Source organism: Pseudopodoces humilis, chromosome 3 (genome assembly GCF_049639895.1).
Source record: "Pseudopodoces humilis isolate 2021_Gansu_Grassland_sample_001 chromosome 3, ASM4963989v1, whole genome shotgun sequence".
Taxonomy (NCBI): domain Eukaryota; kingdom Metazoa; phylum Chordata; class Aves; order Passeriformes; family Paridae; genus Pseudopodoces; species Pseudopodoces humilis.
Window position 1 is genome coordinate 113,955,751 of NC_142202.1, and position 14,884 is coordinate 113,970,634.

At 52.1% G+C, this 14,884-nt stretch overlaps 1 protein-coding gene across 1 annotated transcript in view; it reads left to right on the forward strand.

The window, feature by feature from the left end:
- The window catches only part of PTK2B (protein tyrosine kinase 2 beta), a 68,810-nt gene that overhangs the window by 47,440 nt on the left and 6,486 nt on the right, over nucleotides 1-14,884 (forward strand). Inside the window, exons 14-26 of the mRNA XM_088052639.1 lie at nucleotides 896-935; nucleotides 1,058-1,104; nucleotides 2,118-2,171; nucleotides 4,803-4,900; nucleotides 4,998-5,082; nucleotides 6,123-6,223; nucleotides 6,313-6,428; nucleotides 7,713-7,813; nucleotides 7,923-8,012; nucleotides 9,939-10,143; nucleotides 11,615-11,723; nucleotides 11,827-11,892; nucleotides 12,523-12,651. Of these exons, the coding sequence (XP_087908765.1) occupies nucleotides 896-935; nucleotides 1,058-1,104; nucleotides 2,118-2,171; nucleotides 4,803-4,900; nucleotides 4,998-5,082; nucleotides 6,123-6,223; nucleotides 6,313-6,428; nucleotides 7,713-7,813; nucleotides 7,923-8,012; nucleotides 9,939-10,143; nucleotides 11,615-11,723; nucleotides 11,827-11,892; nucleotides 12,523-12,651 (1,241 nt within the window). The remainder of the gene's footprint in view (nucleotides 1-895; nucleotides 936-1,057; nucleotides 1,105-2,117; nucleotides 2,172-4,802; nucleotides 4,901-4,997; nucleotides 5,083-6,122; nucleotides 6,224-6,312; nucleotides 6,429-7,712; nucleotides 7,814-7,922; nucleotides 8,013-9,938; nucleotides 10,144-11,614; nucleotides 11,724-11,826; nucleotides 11,893-12,522; nucleotides 12,652-14,884) is intronic.

A 14,884-nucleotide genomic window follows, 5' to 3' on the forward strand; every position in this document is an offset into this window, starting at 1 on the left:
ATTGGGATGGGATTTGATGGGATTGGGATGGGATTGGGATTTGATGGGATGCGATTGGGATGGGATTGGGATTGGGATGGGATGGGATTGGGATGGGATTGGGATTTGATGGGATGGGATTGGGATGGAATTGGGATTGGGATGGGATGGGATTGGGATGAGATTTGGACGGGATTGGGATGGGATTGGGATAGGATTGGATGGAATTGGGATGGGATTGGGATTGGGATGGGATTTGATGGGATTGGGATGGGATTGGATGGGATTGGGATGGGATTGGGATGGGATTGGGATTGGGATGGGATTTGATGGGATTTGATGGGATTGGGATGGGATTGGGGTTTTGATGGGATTGGGATGGGATTGGGATGGGATTGGGATGGGATTTGATGGGATTGCGATGGGATTGGGATGGGATGGGATTGGGATTTGATGGGATGCGATTGGGATGGAATTTGGATTGGGATTGGGATGGGATAGGGATGGGATTGGGATTGGATGGGATTTGGATGGGATTGGGATGAGATTCGGACAGGATTGTGATGGGATGGGATGGGATTGGGATTGGGATGTGATTTGATGGGATTGGGATGGGATTGGGATAGGATTGGGATTTGATGGGATGGGATTGGGATGGAATTGGGATTGGGATTTGATGGGATTGGGATGGGATTGGGATTGGGATGGGATTGGGATGGGATTTGATGGGATTTGATGGGATTGGGATGGAATCGGGACGGGATTGGGATTGGGATTTGGATTGGGAAAGGATTGGGACGGGATTGGATGGGATTGGGATGGGATTTGATGGAATTGGGATGGGACTGGGACGGGATTGGGATTTGATGGGATCGGGACGGGATCGGGACGGGACCTTTCCCTTCCCTCCCTGCAGACCGGGAGAAGCGGATCAGCCTCCCGCAGATCCCGGCCCCGTGAGTGATCCCGGCCCTTTTCCCGGGACTCCCGGCCCCGGCACGGGGTTGGGATCCCGCTGATCCCGCTGATCCCGCTCCTCATCCCCCGTCCCGCTCCCTGAGCCTCTTCCCGCCCTCAGGAATCTGGGAGAGAGGAATTCCAGCGTTTCCCACGGCGCCAGCGGCGGTGAGCTCGGCTCTGCCCCTTCCCCAAATCCCGCGGGATTCGGGATCGCGGGATTCGGGGATTTGGGATTTTGGGATTCGGGATTCAGGGATTTGGGCATTTGGGCATTTGGGAGCCGTTCCGAGCAGGATTTGGGATTTGGGAATCTTGGGATTTGGGAGCCATCCTGGGGCTGTGGTATTCAGGATCGTGGGATTTGGGGGCCATTCTGTGCAGGATTTGGGATTTTGGGATTTGGGATTTTGCGATTTGGGAGCCATCCCAGGGCCGCAGGATTCAGGATCTTGGGATTTGGGAGCTGTTCTGTGCGAGATTTGGGATTTGGGGATTTGGGGATTCGGGAACGCGGGATTTGGGATTCTGGGATTTGGAATTTTGGGATTGTGGGATTTGGGGTTTGGGTTTTGTGATTAGGGATTTGGGATTCGGGAACCATTCCGTGCAGGATTTGGGATTTAGGGATTTGGGATCTTGGGGTTTGGGACCCATTCTGGGGCCGTGGGATTCAGGATCGCGGGATTTGGGAGCCATTCCGTGCAGGATTTGGGATTTTGGGGTTTGGGATTTGGGAGCCATTCCGTGCAGGATTTGGGATTTTGGGATTTTGGGATTTGGGATTTGGGAGCCATTCCATGCAGGATTTGGGATTTTGGGATTAGCAATTTGGGATTTTGGGATTAGGGACCAGTTCCATGCAGGATTTGGGATTTGGATTTGGGATATTGGGATTTTGGGATTAGGGACCAGTTCCATGCAGGATTTGGGATTTTGGGATTTTGGGATTCGGGACCAGTTCCATGCAGGATTTGGGATTTTGGGATTTTGGGATTTTGGGATTCGGGACCAGTTCCATGCAGGATTTGGGGGGGCCGGACTCCCCCAGCTCTTTTCCCGAGGGTTGGGATGCATCCGAGCATCCCGGAGGAGCGCCGGATCCTCCGGAGCTGCCGGCAGAGCTCCCCCACCCGCTGAGCTTCCCGATCCCGCTTTTCCCGCTTCCCGTTTTCCCGCAGATTCCGAGATCTACGCCGAGATCCTGGACGAGTCCTCGCGGCCGAGATCCGGAGGTTGGCGCTTCCCTCGGGAATTCCCCACGGGACCAAATTCCCGCCCCGTCCTCAGCAAAGCTCTCGGAAGGTCCCGGAGGATCCGTGGGGGAGGATCCCTGGAATTATGGAGAGGGCGGGGTCCCTGGATCCCTGGGGATGGATTAGGCAGGATCCATGGATCCATGGGATGATGGATTGGGCAGGATTCCAGGATCTGTGGAATGATGGAGAGGGATCCCAGGCTGGATCCCTGAGGATGGAGAGGGCAGGATCCATGGATCCTTGGGGATGGAGAGGGATCCTAGGATGGATCCCTGGGGATGGAGAGGGCAGGATCCAGGGATCTATGGAATTATGGAGAGGGCGGGATCCCAGGATCCTTGGATCCATGAGGATCCTTGGGGATGGAGAGGGATCCTAGGATGGATCCCTGGGGATGGAGAGGGCAGGATCCCAGGATCCTTGGAATTATGGAGAGGGCGGGATCCCTGGATCCATGAGGATGGAGAGGGCAGGATCCCTGGAATGATGGAGAGGGAAGGATCCATGGATCCCTGAGGATGGATGGGGCAGGATCCCTGGATCCCTGAGGATGGAGAAGGTGGGAATCCCTGGATCCCTGAGGATGGATTTGACAGGATCCCTGGATCCCTGAGGATGGAGAGGGTGGGAATCCCTGGATCCCTGAGGATGGATGGGGCAGGATCCATGGATCCATGGAATGATGGAGAGGGATCCCAGGCTGGATCCCTGGGGATGGATTAGGTGGAATCCATGGATCCCCGAGGATGGATTAGACAGGATCCCGGGATCCTTGAGTATGGAGAGGGCAGGATCCATGGAATGATGAATTGGGCAGGATCCCTGGATTCTTGGAATGATGGAGAGGGATCCCAGGCTGGGTCCCTGGGGATGGATTGGGTGGAATCCATGGATCCCTGAGGATGGAAAGAGAAGAATCCCTGGATCCATGAAGATGGATTGGGCAGGATCCATGGAATTCTGGAGAGGGCGGGATCCATGGATCCATGAGGGTAGGAAGAGCAGATTCCATGGATCCTTGGAATGATGGATTGGGCAGGATCCCTGGATCCCTGAGGATGGAGAGGGATCCCAGGCTGGATCCATGGAATGATGGAAAGACCAGAATCCCTGGATCCCTGAGGATGGATGGGACAGGATCCCTGGATCCTTGGAATGATGGAGAGGGTGGGATCCCTGGATCCCTGAGGATGGAAAGAGCAGAATCCATGGATCCATGGAATTATGGAGAGGGCAGGATCCCGGGATCCCTGGGGATGGAAAGAGTGGAATTCATGGATCCCTGAGGATGGAGAGGGTGGGATCCCGGGATCCCCGGAGCGATGGATAGTGCCGGATCCCTGGATCCTCACGGTTGGACAGGATCATTTCCCCAGCTTTTCCCGGCCGGATTCATCCCAGGGAATAAAATACGGGAAAATAAAATCTGGGATAATAAATCCAGGATAATAAAATCCGGGATAACAAAATCCGGGATATTAAAATCCGAGATAATAAATCCGGGATAATAAAATCCGGGATAATAAAATCTGGGATAACAAAATCTGGGACAATAAAATCCGGGATAACAAAATCCGGGATATTAAAATCCAGGATAATAAATCCGGGGTAATAAAATCTGGGATAATAAAATCCGGGATAATAAAATCTGGGATAATAAAATCTGGGATAATGAATCCGGGATAATAAATCCGGGATAACAAAATCTGGGACAATAAAATCCGGGATAGCAAAATCTGGGATAATAAATCTGGGATAATAAAATCCGGGATAATAAATCTGGGATATTAAAACCTGGGATAACAAAATCTGGGTCAATAAAATCTGGGATAGCAAAATCTGGGATAATAAAATCTGGGACAATAAAATCTGGGATAACAAAATCTGGGATAATAAAATCCAGGATAATGAAATATGGGATAATAAATCCAGGATAATAAAATCCGGGATAACAAAATCTGGGATATTAAAATCCGGGATAATAAATCCGGGATATTAAAATCCGGGATAATAAAATCCGGGATAATAAATCCAGGATATTAAAATCCGGGATAATAAATCTGGGTCAATAAAATCTGGGATAGCAAAATCTGGGATAATAAAATCTGGGACAATAAAATCTGGGATAACAAAATCTGGGATAATAAAATCCAGGATAATGAAATATGGGATAATAAATCCAGGATAATAAAATCCGGGATAACAAAATCTGGGATATTAAAATCCGGGATAATAAATCCGGGATATTAAAATCCGGGATAATAAAATCCGGGATAATAAATCCAGGATATTAAAATCTGGGATAATAAATCTGGGATATTAAAACCTGGGATAACAAAATCCAGGATAATAAAATCCAGGATAATAAAATCCGGGATAATAAAATCCAGGATAATAAATCCAGGATATTAAAATCCGGGATAATAAATCTGGGATATTAAAACCCGGGATAACAAAATCCAGGATAATAAAATCCGGGATAATAAAACCCGGGATAATAAAATCCGGGATAATAAAATCTGGGATAACAAAATCCGGGATAATAAAATCCGGGATAATAAATCCGGGACAACAAAATCCGGGATAACCCTTCCCGCCTCCCCGCAGCCCAGCCCTTCGGAATCTCCCGCGACGCCGTCGCCCTCGGCCGCATCCTGGGAGAAGGATTCTTCGGAGAGGTTTTCCAGGGAATCTACACCGCTCCCGTGAGATTCCCGCCCTTCTCCCCGGCCCCCCAACCCCCGCCGGGCAGAAATCCGGGATTTGGGATGCGGCATTCCCGCGTTTCCCTTCTCCCGGCAGGGCGGGGAGCGCATGGACGTGGCCGTCAAGACCTGCAAGGAGGATTGCAGCCCGGAAAACCGGGAGAAATTCCTCAGCGAAGCCGGTATTCCGGGAATTCCCGTGGGGGTTTGGGGGATCCTGATGGGGTTTTTTGGGATCCTGAGGGTCCTGGTGGGGGTTTTTTGGGATCCTGATGGAGATTTTTGGGATCCTGAGGGTCCTGGGTGGGAATTTTTTGGGATTCTGATGGGTTTCTTTGGATCCTGAGGGTCCTACTGGGGTTTTTTGGGATCCTGATGGATTTTTTTGGATCCTGGGGGTCCTGCCAGGATTTTTTGGGATCCTGAGGGTCCTGGTGGGTTTTTTTGGGATCCTGAGGGTCCTGGGTGGGAATTTTTTGGGATCCTGATGGGTTTCTTTGGATCCTGAGGGTCCTGGTGGGGGTTTTTTGGGATCCTGATGGATTTTTTGGGATCCTGAGGGTCCTGCCAGGATTTTTTGGGATCCTGAGGGTCCTACTGGGTTTTTTTGGGATCCTGAGAGTTCTGCCAGGGGTTTTTGGGATCCTGAGGGTCCTGGTGGGGTTTTTTTGGGGATTCTGATGGATTTTTTGGGATCCTGAGGGTCCTGGTGGGATTTTCTGGGATCCTGCTGGAGATTTTTGGGATCCTGAGGGTCCTGCTGGGGTTTTTCTGTGATCCTGAGGATCCTGCTGACATTTTTTGGGACCCCGAGGGTCCTGCTTGTGTTTTTTGGGATCCCGAGGGTCTCCTGGTGATTTTTTGGGGTAAGATCCTGTTCAGTGCTCGGAGCAGGGGGTGACACAACCTTGTCCCGGCATCTCCCGGTGGCTTTTTGGGAACAGGGGACCTTTGGAATTCGGGATCTGATCCAGGCCCGGAAACCCGGGACAGGATCCCAATCCCACCCCCTCCAGATCCCGGGATGGGATTATTGGATGGGGGCGGGAGGAACCTTCTGGAATCCCTGGATGTGGATCCCGATCCCTAAAAACCCAACAACCCCTTTGGGAAAAACCCCAAGACAGCTCCTCCACCCCACCCCCCGCCCCGGGTCGGGATTCATCCCGGGAATCCCGGGAATCCCGACGATCCCAGCTGGGAATCCCACATTCCCCCGCAGTGCTGATGAAGAAGCTGGACCACCCCCACATCGTCAAACTCATCGGCATCGCCGAGGACGAGCCCACCTGGATCGTCATGGAGCTCTGTCCCTACGGAGAGGTGCGGCCCCCTTTTCCCGCCTCTCCCGGCGGCCCTTCCCGGAGTTCCCTGGGGAATTCCGGGGGCTGATCCGGGCGGGGATGCGGCAGCTGGGGCAGTTCCTGGAGCGTCGTCGGGCGGAGCTGGCGGTGCCCAGGCTGGTGCTGTACGCGCTGCAGGTGGGGAAGGCCCTGGCCTACCTGGAGGCGCTCAGCTGCGTCCATCGGTGAGGGAAGCGGGATTCGGGATGGGATAATTCCGGGATGGGATTCCTGGGAGGGGAGGGATGGAGGAGGTGGGCTCAGGGAAGGGTGTGGGGGGGTGGGAATGAATTGGGAATTGGGGATGGGGAGGGGGAATTGATGGGAAGGTGCGTTGGTCATGGGGGGGGGGGGGGGGTTCTTCGTCTTATCCCATTGTCCCATTATCCCGTTATCCCATTATTCCATGATCCCATGATCCTGTTATCCCATGATCTCATCCCATTATCCCATCCCGTTATCCCATTATCCCATTATCCCCCATCCCATTATCCCATATCCCATATCCCATATCCTATTGTCCCATCATCCCATCCCATCATCCCATCCCGTTATCCCATTATCCCATTATCACATATCCCATATCCTATTATCCCATCATCCCATTATCCCATCCCAATCTCAATCCCATCCCATTATCCCATCCCCCTATCCCATATCCCATATCCCATATCCTATTATCCCATTATCCCATTATCCCATATCCCATTATCCCATTATCCCATATCCCATCATCCTATCCCATCCCATTATCCCATTACTCCATCATCCCATCATCCCCTATCCCATCATCCCATCATCCCCTATCCCATCATCCCATCATCCCCTATCCCATTATCCCATTATCCCATTATCCCATCCCAGTCCCAATCCCATCCCATCATCCCATCCCAATCCCGTTATCCCATATCCCATATCCTATTATCCCATCATCCCATCCCAATCCCAAAATCCCATAATCCCCTAATCCCATAATCCCATTATACCATTATCCCAGTATCCCATTACTCCATTATCCCCCATCCCATCCCATTATCCCATGATCCCATGATCCCATTATTCTCCATCCCATTATCCCATCCCAATCCCAATCCCATCCTGTTATCCCATCCCCCCATCCCATTATCCCATATCCCATCCTATCATCCCATTATCCCATCCAAATCCCAATCCCATCCCATTATCCCATTATCCCATCCCAATCCCATTATCCCCCTATCCCATTATCCCGTTATCCCATTATCCCATCCCGTTATCCCATTATCCCATAATCCCATAATCCCATAATCCCATAATCCCATAATCCCATAATCCCATAATCCCATTATCCCGTTACCCCATTATCCCATCCCGTTATCCCATTATCCCATTTTCCCATTATCCCATTTTCCCGTTATCCCCCTATCCCCTACCCCACCCCGCTCTCCCAATCCCCGGAATTCCCGGAACAATTCCCGTTATTCCGGCAGGGACATTGCCGTGCGGAACGTCCTGGTGGCCTCCCCGGAATGCGTCAAGCTGGGAGACTTCGGCCTCTCCCGCTACATCGAGGACGAGGAGTATTACAAAGGTGGGATCCGGTGGGATCCGGTGGGATCCAGTGGGGTCGGGGCTCCCGGGGATCCCTCCGGAGCCGGGGGAAGATCCCCGGGATCTGGAGCATTCCCGGATCCTTCCAGCTTCCATCAGCCGCCTTCCCATCAAGTGGATGGCGCCGGAATCCATCAACTTCCGACGCTTCACCACCGCCAGCGACGTCTGGATGTTCGGTGCGTGCTGGGATCCCGGGGTGGGGCGGGATCTGGGATCGGGAACATTCCCGTGGGCCGGGATCCGGGATTGATCCGATTCCCGTGGGCCGGGATCTGGGATCGGGAGCATTCCCGTGGGGCGGGATCCGGGATTGGGAGCATTCCCGTGGGCCGGGATCTGGGATCGGGCGGCTTCCCGTGGGGCGGGATCCCGGATTGATCCGATTCCCATGGGCCGGGATCTGGGATTGATGCAATTCCCATGGGGTGGAATCCTGGGATTGATCCAATTCCCGTGGGCTGGGATCCTGGATTGATCCGATTCCCATGGGGTTGGATCTGGGATTGATGCGATTCCCATGGGCCGGGATCTGGGATTGATGCGATTCCCATGGGCCGGGATCTGGGATTGATGCGATTCCCGTGGAGCGGGATCCGGGATGGATCTGATTCCCGTGGGCCGGGATCTGGGATCGGGCGGCTTCCCATGGGCCGGGATCCGGGATTGATCCGATTCCCGTGAGCCGGGATCCGGGATGGATCCGATTCCCATGAGCCGGGATCTGGGATTGATCCAATTCCCGTGGGCCGGGATCTGGGATTGATCCGATTCCCCTTGGAGTGGGATCCGGGATGGATCCGATTCCCGTGGGGTGGAATCCTGGGATTGATCCAATTCCCATGGCATGGAGTGGGATCCCAGGATTTATCTCCTTCCCATGGCACGGATCGGGATCCCGGGATTCAGACTGGGATCCCGGAATTCATCCCTTTCCCATGGAAAATCGATCCCGGGATCGATCCGATTCCTGTGGGGTGGGATCAGGATCCCAGGATCGATCCCTTTCCCATGGGGTGGGATCAGGATCCCGGGATCGACCCCTTTCCCACACGATGCACAAGGAGAAATCCCGCTCCGGAATTCCAGATGATCCCAATGTTTTTTTTCCCCTGGGATAATCCATCCTCGGGAAGGGCTCCCACCCCCATCCCCCCACCACCAGGCCCTTCCTCCTCCTCATCCAGGGATTTCCAGGAATTTTTGGGATGAATTCCACTCTCCCCACTCCAAACATCCCTAAAATCCCCAATCCCTAAAAAACCCCAATCCCTAAAATCCCCGATCCCTAAAATCCCAATCCCTAAAATCCCCGATCCCTAAAATCCCAATCCCTAAAATCCCCAATCCCTAAAATCCCCATCCCTAAAATCCCAATCCCTAAAATCCCAATCCCTAAAATCCCAATCCCTAAAATCCTCAATCCCTAAAAACCGCCCCCTCTGGACTCAACAACCTTCAAACCCCCGGGTGAATGCCCCAATTCCTGGGAATTCCTGGGAACTCCCCAAAATTCCCCGGAATTCCCTGGAATTTCCCCGGAATTCCCCAGAATTTTCCTGGAATTCCCTGGAATTTTCACGGAATTCCCCGGAATTTTCCCAGAATTTCCAGGAATTTCCAGGAAAATTCCCCGGAATCCCCTAGAATTCCCCAGAATTTTCCTGGAATTCCCTGGAATTTTCACGGAATTCCCCGGAATTTTCCCAGAATTTCCAGGAATTTCCAGGAAAATTCCCCGGAATCCCCTAGAATTCCCCGGAATTCCCCAGAATTTTCCTGGAATTTTCACGGAATTCCCCAGAATTTTCCCAGAATTTCCAGGAATTTCTGGGAAAATTCCCCGGAATCCCCTAGAATTCCCCGGAGTTCCCCAGAATTTTCCTGGAATTCCCTGGAATTTTCCCGGAATTCCCCAGAATCCCCCAGAATTTTCCAGAATTTTCCTGGAATTCCCAAGAATTTTCCCAAAATTCCCCGGAATTCCCCAGAATTCCCCCAGAATCCCCCAGAATTTTCCCGGAATTCCCCGGAATCCCCCGGAATCCCCCCGGAATTTTCCCGGGAATGCCGTCTCTCTGAGCTCCCTCCGCCGTGTCCCGCAGCCGTGTGCGTGTGGGAGATCCTGAGTTTCGGGAAGCAGCCGTTCTTCTGGCTGGAAAACCGGGATGTGATCGGAGTCCTGGAAAAGGGGGATCGGCTCCCCAAGCCCGAGCGCTGCCCGCCCCCGCTCTACGCGCTCCTGACGCGCTGCTGGGATTACGATCCCGGGGAAAGGCCCAAATTCCAGGAGCTGGTCTGCAGCCTCAGGTGAGCCGGGAATTCCATGGAAAGGCGGGAATGTGGGGGGAAAATTCCGGGGGAAAACCTTTGGATCGGGGTTTTTTTTTATGGAAAAATTCGGGTTCCGAGGCTTTTCCGGGGAGCGAAACGTTCCCGTTCCAAAGGGCTCCTCCAAGCCCAAATTCCAGGAGCTGCTCTGCAGCCTCAGGTGAGCCGGGAATTCCATGGAAAGGCGGGAATGTGGGAGGAAAACCCCAGGGAAAAGCTCCAGGAAAAATCTTTGGATCGGGGGTTTTGTATGGAAAAATTCGGGTTCTGAATCCTGGGAAGCGAAACGTTCCCGTTCCAAAGGGGCTCCTCCAAGCCCAAATTCCAGGAGCTGCTCTGCAGCCTCAGGTGAGCCGGGAATTCCATGGAAAGGCGGGAATGTGGGGGGAAAACCCCAGGGAAAAGCTCCAGGGAAAATCTTTGGATCGGGGGTTTTGTATGGAAAAATTCGGGTTCCGAGGCTTTTCCGGGAAGCGAAACGTTCCCGTTCCAAAGGGTCTCCGAGGCAGCAGAGACCCTTTGGAGATCCTTTCCAAGGAAATTCTGGGAATTCCGGACAGGAGGGGTTGGGAATGTGGGGGAAACTCTGGGAAAAGCTTCGGATCGGGGGTTTTTTATGGAAAATTCGGGTTCTGAATCCTGGGAAGCGAAACGTTCCCATTCCAAAGGGGCTCCTCCAAGCCCAAATTCCAGGAGCTGCTCTGCAGCCTCAGGTGAGCCGGGAATTCCGCTGGATCCATGGAAAGGCGGGAATGTGGGGGGAAAACCCGGGAAAAGCTTCGGATCAGGGGGTTTTTTTATGGAAAATTTGGGCTTGGAGAAGCATCAGAGACCCTTTCCCAGGAAATTCTGGGAATTCTGGACAGGAGGGGTTGGGAATGGGGATGGAAAATCCGGGAAAAGCTTTGGCAGGATCCATGGAAAGGTGGGAATGTGGATGAAAAAATCCGGGAAAAGCTTCGGATCGGGGGTTTTTTATGGAAAATTTGGGTTCTGAGCCTTTCCCGGGAAGCGAAACATTCCCATTCCAAAGGGTCCCTCCACGGCTGGGAATTCTGGACAGGAGGGGTTGGGAATGTGGATGGAAAAATCCGGGAAAAGCTTTGGATCGGGGGTTTTTTTATGGAAAATTTGGTCTTGGAGAAGCATCAGAGACCCTTTCCCAGGAAATTCTGGGAATTCTGGACAGGAGGGGTTGGGAATGGGGATGGAAAATCCGGGAAAAGCCTCAGATCAGGAGTTTTTATGGAAAACTTTGGGCTTGGAGGAGCACGGGAGACCCTTTGGAATGGGAAGGGGACGGAAGAGCTCGGCTTCCCGGGAAAAGGGAATCACCGGGAATTCTCCTCCCGCCTTTCACCCGGGAATTCTCTGCCCCTCCCGTTTTCCCGGGGGCGGGGAAAGTTCGGGATGCCAGGCGGGAATTCCCGGGATTCTCCCCTTTCCGCAGCGACATTTACCTGATGGAGAAGGAGCTGGCCCAGGAGCAGGAGAGGAACAACCGGCACCGCGCTCCCAAAATCCTGGAGCCGCCGACATTCCAGGAGCCGCCTCCCAAGGTCGGGATTGGGGCTCCCCCGGGATTCCCGGGCGGGAATTCCCGGATGGGATCCGGAGGAATTCCCGGTTTTTTTTTGTTTTTTTTCCCCGCTTTTCCCGCAGCCCAGCAGGCCCCTGTACAAGCCGCCATCCCAGAATAATCTCCTGGCTCCCAAGCTGCAATTCCAGGTGAGGCCCCGGAGAAATTTGGGAATTCCCCACAGGAATTTGGGCCGGAAAAACCTGGGAATGTGGTGGATTTTGGGATGGGCTCCGCGTCACCGCTCCGGGAATCCCGGAGTCCTCGAGGTTGGAAAAGCTCTTGGAGACCCTGGAGTCCAAGGCATTCCCAAGAAATCCGCGTGGAGCTGAATCCATCCAGGAACGGGGATCCATCCGTGGGTCTTCCACGCGGGAATTATTCCCGATAAACCCCGGAGCAGCCGGAATGGAACTCGAGTTCCCATCCCTCGTTTTCCTGGGAAGCAAATCCCGATCCCACCTGGCTCCACAGGGGAACTCCAGAGGGAACTCCAGAGGGAACTCCAGAGGGAACTCCAGAGGGAATTCCAGAGGGAATTCCAGAGGGAATTCCTCCAGGCTGAGCTTTCCCAGCTCCCTCCACCGCTCCCGATTTTTCGGGATGAGCTCTCGGAAAGAACCAAACATTCCAAGTTCACCACGAACCCGACCCCGCCGCCATTCCCGCTTTTCCCGCTTTTCCCGCTCCGCGCTAAATTCCCGGTTTTTTCCCCCCCTCCCCCCGCCCCGTGGGCTCCTCTCGCCGCCGCCGCTCCCGCGCAATTCCCGAATTCCCAGGTTCCGGAGGGGCTCTGCGCCAGCTCTCCCACCCTCGCCAGTCCCGCCGAGTACCAGGCTCCGGCAAATTCCCGGCGCTCTCCTCCTCCTCCCGGCCGCCACAGCGCCTTCAAGCGCCGCAGCATGAGGGTAAGCCCGGAATTCCCGCCGGGATCCCGCATGGAATTCCCGATCCTTCCATCCCCCTCCGGATCCGCTTCCCGCCGTCGCTTCCCGCTGCTGCTTCCCGCTTGGATCCACGAGAAATCCCGTTCCCGATGGATAAGTCGATCTTTGGGACGCTCTCCGTTTGTCCTCTTCTCGTAATTCCAAGATTCTCTGGGATTCCCGGGGAATTTTGGGCAGAAATTCCCGAGGCGGGTGGGGATTTTTCCCAAATCCTCATCCTTGGGTCTTCATCCCAAAATTCCTGCTGGGAGCTGGGATGCTCCGAGGTGTCGCTCCGGGAATGCCGGTGCCGTCGGGATGAGTCGCTTTCCCACGGTGTCGGAATGTGGCTGCCTCTCCTTCCTGGAAATCCCTTTTCCCTCCTTTTCCCCTCTTTCTCCCTGGTTTTTCCCACCTTTTTTTTCCCGGATTTTCTCCCATTTTCCCCCCTTTCCGTCTCCTTCTCCTACTTTTCCCCTTTCTCCCCTTTTTTCCCTCTTTTCCCCCTTTTTTTCCCTTTTTTCTCCTTTATCCCAAATTTTCCCCCTTTTCCCTCTTTCCCCTTTTTTCCCATTTTTCCCACCATTTTCTCCTCTTCCCCCTTTTCCCTTTTCTCCCCTTTTTTTCCTTTTTTCTCCTTTATCCCCCTTTCCCCCCCTTTTCCCCCCGTTTTTCTCCTCTAACCCCATTTCCCATTTTTCCCCTTTCCCCATTCTTTTCGTCATTTTTCCCATTTTTTTCCCATTTTCCCCCATTCTTTCCCAATTATTTTCCCATTCTTTTCCCACTTTTCCCATTTTTTCCTGATTTTCACCCATTCTTTCCCCGCCTTTTCCCTCCTTTTCCCATTCTTTTCCCATTATTTTCCCATTCTTTTCCTATTCTTTTCCTCATTTTTTCTCATTCTTTCCCCATTCTTTCCTCATTCTTTTCCCATTATTTTCCCATTCTTTTCCCATTTTTTCCCATTCTTTCCCCATTTTTTCCAATTCTCTCCCCATTCCTTTTCCCCATTTTTCCCCCATTCTTTTCCCACTTTTCCCCATTTTTTCCCACTTTTCCCATTCTTTCCCCACTCTTTCCCCATCTTTCCCCATTCTTTCCCTTTTCCCATTCTTGCCCCATTCTTTGCCACATTTTTCCTCATTTTTTTCCCATTCTTTTTTTCCCCATTCTTTCCCTACTTTTCCCACTTTTCCCCATCCTTTCCCCATTATTTCCCCATTTTTCCCCATTTTTCCCCCTTTTCCCCATTCTTTTCCCACTTTTCCCATTCTTTCCCCATTTTTTCCCACTTTTCCCCATTTTTCCCTTTCCCCATCCTTTCCCCCATTCTTTCCCCATTCTTTTCCCATTCTTTTCCCCATTTTCCCCCCTTTTTCCCATCCTTTCCCATTCTTCTCCCACTTTTCCCATTCCTTCCCCACTCTTTCCCCATTTTTCCCCATTCTTTCCCTTTCCCCATTCTTTCCCATTCTTTTTCCCATTTTTTTCCCATTCTTTTCCACATTTTTCCTCATTTTTTTCCTATTCTTTCCTCCTTCCTTCCCTACTTTTCCCAATTTTCCCCATCCTTTCACCACTTTTCCCACTTTTCCCCATCCTTTCCCCATTATTTCCCCATTTTTCCCCATTTTTTCCCCCTTTTCCCCATTCTTTTCCCACTTTCCCATTCTTTCCCCATTCTTTTCCCACTTTCCCGTTCTTTCCCCATTCTTTTCCCCATTTTTTTCCCCATTCTTACCCCATTTTTTCCCACCCTTTTCCCATCCTTTTCCCACTTTTTCCCCGTTATTTTCCCACATTTTCCCCACTCTTTTCCCCACTTTTCCCCACTCTTTTCCCCATTCTTTCCCAATTCTATTCCTGTTTTCCCACTTTTTCCCGTTTTTTCCTCATCCTTTCCCCACTCTTTTCCCATTCTGTCCCCATTCTTTCCCTTTTCTTTCCTCATTCCTTCCCCATTCTTTTCCATATTTTTTTCCCATTTTTTCCCAATTCTTTTCCCCATTCTTTCCCCATTTTTTTTCCATTCTTTCCCATTCTTTTCCCCACTTTTTCCCATTCTTTTCCCATTCTTTTCCACATTTTTCCTCATTTTTTTCCCATTCTTTCCCCATTCTTTCCCTACTTTTCCCACTTTTCCCCATCCTTTCCCCATTATTTCCCCATCTTTCCCCATTTTCCCCCTTTTCCCCATTCTTTTCCCACTTTT